Source organism: Stegastes partitus, unplaced genomic scaffold, assembly GCF_000690725.1.
Source record: "Stegastes partitus isolate 25-593 unplaced genomic scaffold, Stegastes_partitus-1.0.2 Scaffold2114, whole genome shotgun sequence".
NCBI classification, from domain to species: domain Eukaryota; kingdom Metazoa; phylum Chordata; class Actinopteri; family Pomacentridae; genus Stegastes; species Stegastes partitus.
In genome coordinates, this window is record NW_007579845.1 from 46,423 (window position 1) to 57,778 (window position 11,356).

The window sequence follows — 11,356 nt, forward strand, 5'->3', positions numbered from 1 at the left end:
GTTATGGATCATTGGGTTTGGGTTTAGGGTCAGGTTCAGTGGGGCTCATGTCGTTATGGTCTATTGGTGATGGAGAAAGGCGGATAACCATCATACATCGGACATAATCTGTTTACGGCATGTGTTAGCAGGAACCTGTGATTCAGGACTACTGTAACTGAATGTGTACATTTGAGCATCACTTGATGCTACGATGTTCTCCCGATCGATTGGTTGAGGTCAATAGCAGTTTGTCTCTTGCAGTTCTGTCTGCTGTTCCTCTGTTTGCTGAATTGTTCTTTGTTCTGTCTCTTTCACTTCCCACTCAGATCCAGAACTTAAAGTATTAAGTCTTAATGTTTATAGTCAGCGGCTGCCTGCTAACGTAGCTGCTTGCCGTTGGCATAGCATTAGCTGCTGTGAAAGCAGCTAATGTCCTAAATGGTGGAAGTGTTTGTGCTTCTTGTTCAGTTTTTGCAGGTTGTATCGCTGCAGAGAGACAAGTCTGAATTTGAACAGAGTTAAAGTTAATGTAACTGCAGAGACATGTTCTGGTGCTACAGCTAGCATTGGCATAGCTCTCGCCTAGCGCTGTCAACACAGCGGATTTCAGCTGGATGCTTGTGTAATACTTTGGTGTTTGTCAAACCTTCAGCAGTTTCTGCTGCCTCACCTTCCAAAGACATCTGTAATAATTCAGAGCTTCTCTGCCTGGCTAATATGTTCATGCTGTGTAAGCAATAGTCGTGATTCGCTGCTCCTCATGACATGTAACAGCCAATCAGATGGAGCTGTAGGCGGTTGGAGGTTTTTTTTAACTCCTGTGTTTGGTGAGTTTGTCAGATGATGTCATAAAATCAGCATTTTAGGTGAAGTGATGCTTGTTAACGTGTCTAACCATTTTGTCCTGGTTCTGCTGCCTGACAACAGAAGCACCTGCAGATGAGAGCTGCTGATTGTGACTTCAGCAGCTCCACAATGCAGTTGATGTGCACAGAGAGCAGAAGAGTATCGTAACTGCTACATGACAGCATGTGCATCAACTTCATGTATGACCAGGTTCAATAGGCACCACCTGGTGGCACAGCCGGGTGCTGCATCACAATGACGGTTCCTCGTTATTACCGCTAAATATGTCACATCTTTAGTCCACAAGATAGTGTAGGGTAAGGACCAGTCAGAAGATGATGGAGTTTCCAGGTCTCTCATGCTGTTTGTGTTTGTTGTGTTTCCAGGTTTGGACCTTATGGTATTCCCATCACAGTGTTTCCCCGACGGGACGACAGGAGTCGACCTCTGATGTCACTGCAATCACAGTCGGTTGCCAACGACGACCCATCCACCAAACAGGAAGAGGTCACTGCCAGTTCTTCGTCCCCGCCTCCGACTCACCCATGGACCTCCAAACCGCCGCCGCTGTTCCAGGAAGGGGCGCCGTACCCCCCTCCTCTGTTCATCAGGGACACTTACAACCAGGCCTTACCTCAGCCGCCGCCGCGCAAAATCAAACGGCCTAAGCGCCGTTATCGCTGCGAGGAGCCCACCTCCATCATGAATGCCATCAAGCTCCGTCCACGCCAGGTGCTCTGTGACAAGTGTAAAGGTGTGGTGGCGACAAGTGGGCACAGGGAGGCGCGACGGGGACCGGTGGACCTGAGGTGTGAGGAGGTGTCGCGACGGCGGAGGGCGGCAGAGAGACCGATCTCCTCCGAGGTCAAACGACTAAGGAGTGACGACAAGGGAGGCCGAACTGCCGCCGACAGACGCTCGTCATCAGGGATACGTGTGTCATCTTCATCATCATCTTCCTCCCGCCGTGTTCTGAGAGGCGTGGCTTCATCCTCATCCTCGTCGTCAGCTGCGTCTGGCCGCATGCACCTGAAGCTGAACTCTAAGAAGGTTCTTGCCAAAAGTTCTTCTGTCGATCACTCCAAAGCACGACAGGTTCTCAAGAAGTTGGCGAGGGGCTCACAGGCGCCACCACATCACCGGGCCAATGATCAGAATCAGGGCCAGGACCGCACCAAGGCTGTGACCCGAGCAGCCGCCCTGCAGAACCACAGCCAGAAGGTCCACTTCACTCGCCGCCTGCAGCACTTGAGCGGGGCTACTATGGGCTCCAGCTCTCACACGGCGCTCCCGCCTCGAATGCGTCTTAAACCCCAAAGGTATCGTACAGATGACAGCCAGGGACCATGCTCCTCCTCCTCCTCCTCCTCCTCCTCCTCCCCACCCAAACAGAGTGCTCGGTCTTCACCACCCAAACCTGCACAGTACCCTGCGACCATGCAGAGCCTGGCCCTGCCCAGTGCCCCACCTCCACCTGTAACCACAGCTCCTCCCCCAAAGCCCCCGTCCTCCTGTGCAGTCAGCGTTGTCTTGGAGATGCAGGAGGTCCCCCCCTCTGAAGGGGAAGGGGCAGATCAGGGAGAGGGGGGGGGAGGGGAGGGGCAGGAGGTGGAGCCTCCTCCCCCCCCCTCTTCCTCCTCCTCACTGGACTCCTCCCACTCAGAGTGCAGCTCCACAGAGACCTTTGACCTCCCCCCCCCAGGAGACCCCCCCTCCTCCTTTTCACCTCGGCGCCCCTCCTCCCCACCTCCTCACCCCACACCTGATGGCGAGGAGGTGCATGGTGGCGGCGAGGAGGAGGAGGAGGAGGGCTGTGATCCAAAGAGGCGTCGTAAATCTTCCACGTCGTCGTCTTCCTCCTCGTCTTCGTCGTCGTCATCCGTCTTCTCGAAGTCGGTGTCCAAGTGTCCATTGCCCGACGGCCGCACCGTGTGCGTTGGCGACATTGTCTGGGCCAAGATCTACGGCTTCCCCTGGTGGCCGGCGCGCGTGCTCGGCATCACGGTGTCGCGGCGTGGCGATACGGGGCTGGCGGTGCGGCAGGAGGCAAGAGTGTCGTGGTTCGGCTCGCCAACCACATCCTTCCTGCCGCTTTCCCAGCTGTCGCCCTTCCTGGAAACCTTTCAGTCGCGCTTCGACCGGAAGAGGAAGGGGCCGTACCGCCGCGCCATCGCCGAGGCTGCCAGCGCCGCCAAACAGTTGACGCCTGAAGTTCGTGCGCTGCTCACTCAGTTTGAGACGTAGTATTGGCTACCCCCGCCTCCTGCCATGCCCCCACCACACCTGCCCCACCCTGTATGGAAGGTGGGAGGAGCCAACTCCCTGACTGATCTGTCAGTCAGACTGACGCAGACGTACGGACGATGTTTTTGTTTCCTACCTAGACGGAGGGGGAGGGGCTTTTGGGTGTCAGGGCGGGCCTTATTGCTGCAGTTTCCTCCCCATGTCTTCACAGATGTCCTCAATTTTAGCAGGTGTCTGACAGCGTTTCAACTCGCCATCGTCGCTATCGCTCGGCTGTTAGTGGGATGATGTCATAGCGATGTCATCAGTCAGTTACGGATTGTCCTGGTGCATCATGGTAAATGTAGCATCCATTCATGCATTCATCTCCTTATTGTTTGGTCACTGGAGATCTGCTGAACGCAGCCTGCTGATTGGCTGACAGAGCTGTATCATGATGATGTCATAATGTTTAAAAGTAAACACTACGATCTAAGTGCTGAAGCTAAGCGAACAGCTGCTAAGCTAGGCTCAGCTGCTCTGACGTGCAGAGGTGACTGGTCGTGATTGATTGATTATTCATGCCATTGATGACTGATTGGAATGATCGGTCAAAATGTTTTGTTTGTTCCTGAATCCGCAATTTTTGTTGCGACGTGTCAAGCGTTTGGACTCGGCGATGTGAAACGCTGTAACGTGCTGATTTCACGTCCTGAGGACCGCCCACAGACTGAAAACAGGAAGTACATCAGATTATAACTGTGAAGCATTAACTGTTGTCCAAACTGAGGTCCGGGCCCTTAAAAACGTCACATCTGCTGACTTTGTCACGTACCCTGTTCAGACTCTGGCAGCAGAACGTGGTCATCAGTACGGCAGCTGTGATGTCACTGTTCTCTGATTGGCTCAGAAATTGGAAGCTCATATAATGTTTTGATTGGACGCTCAGACCTCCGACAGAAAGCTCTGACCCTGTTGTGTGGGACGACGTCTCACTGGGTCTGACTCTGTGGACGGACTGGGGACAGGTAGGACACACTGACTGCTCTGCTCCCTGACCAGGAGGAGGATGGAGGTGGAGTTTCCTCTCTGCTGTTTGTTCTTTCAGACTCTTTTTACCGTCTGTTTGCAGATCAGAGATTCTGAACGAAAACCTGTTTGGACGAACAGAAACAGTCGACCTATGTATATGTTTTTTCTCCTGTTTTAAATCTATTAATAAACTGTTAAACTTGTCTTTGAATCGTCGTCGTCGTCGTCATTTGAACCTGTCACTCTTCTTCTGTGGTGGTTTTACTGTAGGAGTCCCGCCGGTGCCTTGCTCAGCGGCACACTCTCAGCAGACCTCAGATTTTCTCACCTGCAAACAGATGATTGGTAAACGGGTCTCCAGAGCTGCTTTCACCTGAAACTTCAGCAACATCCAGAATATTCCATGTCTTCACTTCTGTTCAGAACTCCATGGAGAATTTTCAAGATTTTAGACTCAAACCTGCAACAACAGATGTGATCTGTTGCTGAGTTCAGGTAAAAACACCTCTGGCCACCAGAGTGGGAAAGTGTCAGTGGGTACTGGATAAATCCTGGAATACATAACTAGGGGTTGAATAAATCCTAGTGTGTTATGGGTACTGGATAAATCCTGGTGTGTGTGACTAGATACTGGATGAATCCTGTGAAGATGATTTAGTAACACTGGGTACTGACTAATGACTGAGCAACATCAGAGCAATTTTAGAGTAAATTCTGGAGAACTTTCAGCAGCTGTGGGCTCAGGTTAAAGGCTGTCCTGTCTTGTCATAGGAACGAGTCCTCAAACACAAACCTCGGCACTCGGAATGTATTGATCGGCTGACGAGGACGTTTCCATTAAACTTTGGATATTTGATAAACGAGGTTTGATGAGAACCTGCAGCTGATCAAATACCTAAAATAATGTCATTTCCAAAATGGAAGTGTGAGCATTAAAAGAGCAGCTCGATATGAACGCTGGAGTCAGTGAATCTGTCATTGATCTGCCTGATTGATCAGAGAACATTCGGTCTGTAAACTTCATCATAATGTTTGTGTAGATTATTGATGACTGCAGGCTGCTCATCAGTTTGCTGTCCGCTAAACAAAAACATATTCAAACCATAAACAGGTTCAGATGGAGACGGATGTTTCGGATATGACAACCAATCGAAGGCACCTCCTTCTCTGATGATGTCATCACTGACACCTGTGTCTCAGGTGGTGTTGGCGAGTCGGAGCAGCTTTGGTTCCTGTCGAAACACCTGGCAGCTGTTGGTTTTAGTTTCAAAACAACGTTATTGATAAATGATCGGCTGATTATTTTAGTCAGAAAGAATCAAACTGAAGTCCATTAACTTTTCTACAGATCTTAAATGTGGACTGTTGAACCAGGGTTTACCTGTCTGAAGGTGTGAACAGCTGACTGTGACTTTCTCTAATGTTCCAGGTTAATAGAGATTGATTGATTGATTGATTGATTGATCCTCTTGGTGTTTTCACGACGTGTAAACGATGCGTTCTCTTTCTCTTTCTGCAGCACGACATTGAAGAGCTGTTGACACTGAGAATCCTGCGCTTTGATTGGCTGAGAGGCTGTGACCAATCACATGGACACAAAGATCCACTATCGATTATTATTTAAGAGTTTATATTTACAAAGAGAACGAAGTGTATTGATCAGTTGACTGAGGGTTTCCTTGGTTACCAGAGCAATGACAACATACATTAGATTCTGCGTTATCCAATCAGCAATCAGATTATCAAGCAATTAACCAGTCAGCTCCTAGTTTACCTTCGTAGCATGAAAACCGGAGTGACGTCACTCACCTGCCGACCTACAGGAGTCCATTTTACAGACTGTGTTGCTGCACCTGAATGCACCGTCTCCATCCCGTCACCAGGACCAAGACCCGTTAGGGTTGCTCAACACAAACCTTATCTCATTTCACTAATTGCACGTCCTCGACTCGTCAAGTCTTTGTCCCTCTTGGTAGAGTCGAGCAGAGGAGACACGAGGGTAAACGGATCTTTAACAGACTGAGACCTCCTCAGCTCAGAGCATCATTTTAACGTGATTGAATATGACGCCGCCGTCCTTCGTTTTATCAAAACCTACAGCTGTGATTTATGATTCTTGTCAGATTAACAGAACAGTGTTCATGATAAGTTACAGTTAAAGGATTTAAGTCATTCTCAAAATGGTAAAGTGTGATGAGAATAGACAGATGGCATACCTTTTTATTTTTCTATTTAGCACATGCACTGTGAAATATAAAATAGTCATGGCACACAAAATAGTCCCATGAAAACATACAGCGACATATATTCATATTGAGTCATATATATCATATTCAAATGTGTCTGTCCTGCTGCCGACATGCTTTGTGTGTTCCAGGTATGTCTCCTTTTTATGTTATGGGAGCAGAATAGACTTCATCCAGGACACACCTGGATATACCTGTGCATCTCCGCTCAGAGCTCTTCACACATCCTCCTCCATCCTCCATCCTCAAAGTGCAATTTAGAAATTGAGATTTCTTTTGTTAAGATGCACCAGGACTAGTCTCCTGGTCACGGGCCAGGTAATCGAGGAGTTGAGGATTCTGAATTAGGGAAATAAGATGGAGGCAGGTGGAAGCTGTTAGCCTGGCCACAGTCTGGCAGGTGATTTATTGATTATCAAGCAGATGTACCAACAGAAACGTTGGTGCAGATACAGGTATCCTCAGGCTTGGACTTGGTTTATTTTAACACAACTTTAACGTCACTGAAGGCCTTCAGACGTCTCGCCTTCAGCAGGCTTCATTAAAAAAGCCCAATTTAAGGAATGTGACAGGAAAAGCTAACAAGGACACAAACTGTCAGAGGCTTTCGGTTACACTGCAGTGAAATGAGAAAAAAAAAACCTGCTGCACGATCAATAATCAACTGATTGTTCAAGCTGACAAATAGGAACCAGAGGAGTCTTTCTGTTCCTGTACCGAAGAAGAAGGAGGTAGTTGTTTCATTGTGACTTGGCTAAAACCACTTGAAAAGGTTTTAACTGGTTTGAACTTGTTTACATTGGTGATCGGGAGTTTACCGGAGGGTTTAAGTCGTCCTCACAAGTGTTTATTACTCCGATCTGAAAATGTTGCTGTAACATCTTGTACAAACTGCAATAAAACAGCTGCATGTGTGAAACAGTTTGATGTGTTGAGTTATTGATCGGTGATTGTGATTTCAGAAACTAAAGATCCAACAGAAGAAATATGTAACTGAACGATACGCAGCTGATCAATATTTGTGCAGCTGTGTCTTGTAGGATTCAAATGGAAGCTCTCAGCTAGAAGTGACTGCAGGCTGCACAGGTGAGTCTATCTTCAGAGTGAAAACTAACCCTGGTAATGTCCCAAAGTGGCCCCCTGGACAAAGACCCTAACCCCGGTCAGCCCTCTGTCAGTGACCCCTAACCCCAGTCAGTCCCCCACTAACCTACAGACTAAACTCAGGACTAGGAGGTGGAGTCTTTTTTACCATCAGTCCTTGTGGCTAACAGGGAGCGAGCGTCATTTGTAAGTACCCACTGGCTGTATCATGACTGCAGCCTCGTGTTTCTAGAGGGTTAGGCTTAACCCTGACTGGACAATAACATCCCAGACCCACGTGGCTCTACCCAGCTCCACTCTGGTACATGCCAACAGATACTGTAGAGTGAGTGGAAAGAGCAAAGGTGGGGATCTGGTCTTGTTTTTGGACAATAAATGGTGTAACCCCAATTATACTTTGAAGATTTGCAGTCGGTCTTTGATCTTATTTTGTGCAGAGGGAAATTTCACACATTTTCGTTGTTTACATCCCACCATGCATTGGGGCTGTAGTCGCATGTGACATCACTCACAAGACCATCACAAGGATACAGACTCAACACCCTGATGCATTCATTTTAGTATCAGGGGATTTTAACCATGCTGACCTCCTGTCTGACTGGCTTTGTACTGTATGCTGACTGTCCCACAAGGAAGCAGAAAAAATACAATCTTCTGTATGCAAACGCCAAGGAGGCCTACAGAGCCTCAGCACTTCCACCACTCGGCAGATCAGGCTGGTCTTCCTTCAGCCCCACTGCAAACCCCATGTTCTGAGGCAGCCTCCTGCTCATTCAGGAAGTGGACCCCAGAGGCCAGCGAGACTCTGAAGGATCACTTCAAATGCATGGACTGGAACATGCTGCTGCCGCCACAGGGAAGCAGTGCCCCCGTCACCTATCAACGCCCTCACAATGCCTCACCTTTTTTCTCTCACCACATCGACCAGCCTGAATCATCCCCTCCCTTCCATCACCTCCTTCACTCTGCCACAAGCTCGAAGCAGTGGGGTTGATTCCTGGCTCACCTCCTGGATTGTGGACTATCTTGAACGATGTCCCTGGGACAGTGGTGAGCAACACTGGGGCTCCTCAAGGCTCTGTTCTGGTTCCATTCCTGTTCACTCTGTACCCCACAGATCTGAGTCCTGCCACATTCAGAAATACTCTAATAAATCCAGCTAATGTGGCGTGCATCAAGCATGGGCAGGAAGGTGAGTACAGGAACCTGATGACGGCCTTCACTGACTGGACCGGTAAAAAGCAGTCTTCTGATAAACATCTCCAGGATCAAGGAGATGGTCATGGACTTCTGCAGGTCTAAGTTCCTGCTGCAGCCAGTCAGCATCAGAAGGGAGGATATTGACGTGGGGCAAACCTACAAATTCCTGGGTTTGCATCTTGACAACAAACTGAACCGGTTCACAAACACAGATGCTCTGTACCAGAAGGGGGAAGAGCCGGCTGTTCCTCCTCAGAAGACTGAGATCCTTTGACATATCCAGTGAAATGCTGCATATGTTTTACCAGTCAGTGGTAGCCATTGTTTGTTTCTGTGCTGTGGTCTGTTGGTACGGCAACATCACTGAGAGGAACACTAGGCGGCTGGACAAGCTGGTGAAGAAGGCTGGTTCTGGGCTTGGCAGGAGTTTGGACTCACTGAGGACTGCATTTGTGAGACGCATACATAGCACAGTGCAGTCCATCCTGAACAACACCAACCATCCTCTTCACAGCATCTTGGACAGAGGAGCAGCTATAGTGGTGGATGATCTCACTGCGCTGCAGGGCTCAACAGTACAGGAGATCCTTCCACATCCATCCGGCACGACAACACCTTGGTCAAGGGCACGGGCTCATGACCTGATCTGCTGGCTGCTACATTCCAGTGACTCATTTCAATCGAGCAATAAACCACTAATCCCACCAGGACCTATGTGCCACGGCCCTCCTATATACACATTATTACTACTTCTGTTTCTCACCTTGCACCTCGTAGATTGTTGTACTTTGTTGTATTCTGTACTCTCTTCACACTCTATTTATTGTATATATACCACCAGTTTGCGCCTTATTATAAACTTAACTTAACTTCTTCCATATTTCTGTAAATACTAGTATGTGCACATCTTACTGCTGTTTCTTCAACCAGCCCAATTTGCACTACAATTGCATACTCTTTGTATTTTGTTTCTTATCTATCTTGATGTTATATGTGTAAGCTCCTGGATACCTTGAATTTCCCCAAGGTGATGAATAAAGTATCTATCTATCTATCTATCTATCTATCTATCTATCTATCTATCTATCTATCTATCTATCTATCTATCTATCTATCTATCTATCTATCTATCTAACCTAGTCAAAGACCCCCTTACCCCAATCTGTCCTCTGTTATAGACCCCTAACCCTTGACCAGTCCTTCATAAAAGAGCCCTAACTCCATTAGAGACTCTTAACCCCGGTCAGTCAGCCAGAGAGTGCCAAGCCCTCCATTCCAGACCCCTCACCTGGGCAACCTCCCAACCTCAGTCAGTACCCCTTTAGAGATTCCTCTAGTGTTTCAAAGGGGCCCTCATTGGAGTGGGGAAACAGGTGAAGTTCTGTACTGATTATTATTCAGATAAACACTCTGATTTGCACTCAGGTTTGTTTTGTTAATCAGAGCAGGTGGGTGGAAGCGCACCTGCTGACACACCTGTCCTTATCAGCTGTGTGAGACTAAGAAAACACAGAGATTGACTCTGTTGTACAGTCCTCAGATTATCAATAATCACTGATTATAGAATGCTGAATCAGTGACGCTGACTCACCTGGACAGTTGAAGAGCTTCTATCATATGCAGATGTGTATGTACTTGTATAGCTATCACTGTGAGGGCATAAGACTAGTTTATGAGGGCATTTAGCTTCTCTTTGAAGATATTCCCTTCATCACAGGGCTGAGTGAGATTCACACCTGGCCTTCTGCTCAGGTGTAGGTCAGGTGAAGGTCATGGTTGGTTATTAACCATCACACACAGCGTGAGATGGTTAATAATCTGTTGGTAATCTCTGTGGACTTCAACCTGGGACACTAAAACCACAAACTCTTTATGTTCAGTATTTGCTACTGGACCGTCCACACGTCAGACCGCTGCGGTTGAAATGGAAGACAGCTGTAAGGTAAACTAAATATTAAATATTGATTGAGTGTTGGTACAGCTGTCCATTATTGTCCCTGTGAATGAGGACAGCAGGACAGCTGCAGTGTCTTTAGCTTAATGTTTAAACTGGTTACAGTGTGAAGACGAGTTGATCTCTGGTCCATTAAACTGACCTATAAACAACAAGTCTGTTAAACTGCGACACACAGGTAGAGGTGCACACCTGAACACAGTCTGATGCATTCTGTCTGTTTGAGAACAGTAACAACATGGACACTGACATTTGGAGGATGACACAGGCGTTTCTTCTTCTGCTGCTGATCTGTGCTGTGTTTTATATTGCGCTTCTTCTCTGTTTGATGATGTACCTGAATCAACAGGTGTGTCTGTCTCTCTATCCTACCAGAGTCACGATTGCCTGACACGAGGGCGGGGCCACAAGGAACACATAACTGACTTGCCAATGGGAGAAGACAGAAAAAATAAACAGCCAATGGGACCGCAGACAGCGGCATCAGACATGATTTACACCATCGAGGATGTCCCACCCTGGTACCTGTGTATTCTACTGGGACTCCAGGTAAGACCGGGACCAGACTTGAATTAGACTGGGACTGACTGAGATTAGACAAGTCTCATTCAAGTTAGACTGAGTTCAGATTACTGGTATAACTGGGCTTACGGGGTTATAAGTGGACTTACTGGTTTTGGGTTGGGATTACGGGGTAATAAATGGACTGACTGGTTTTACCCTGGGCTGCACAGTGGCTCAGTGGTTAGCACCGTCACCTCACAGCTAG

The 11,356-nt window shown here is 47.9% G+C and overlaps 2 protein-coding genes across 2 annotated transcripts in view; both read left to right on the forward strand.

Moving 5' to 3' along the window:
- pwwp2a (PWWP domain containing 2A) overlaps positions 1 to 4,294 on the forward strand; it is a 7,516-nt gene extending 3,222 nt beyond the window's left edge. Inside the window, 1 exon segment of the mRNA XM_008304009.1 lies at positions 1,215 to 4,294. Within this exon segment, the coding sequence (XP_008302231.1) occupies positions 1,215 to 3,072 (1,858 nt within the window). The 3' untranslated portion in view covers positions 3,073 to 4,294.
- Positions 4,295 to 11,049: 6,755 nt separating this feature from the next.
- The window catches only part of slc23a1 (solute carrier family 23 member 1), a 12,017-nt gene continuing 11,710 nt past the window's right edge, over positions 11,050 to 11,356 (forward strand). Inside the window, exon 1 of the mRNA XM_008304010.1 lies at positions 11,050 to 11,136. Coding sequence (XP_008302232.1) covers positions 11,050 to 11,136 — 87 coding nt within the window. The remainder of the gene's footprint in view (positions 11,137 to 11,356) is intronic.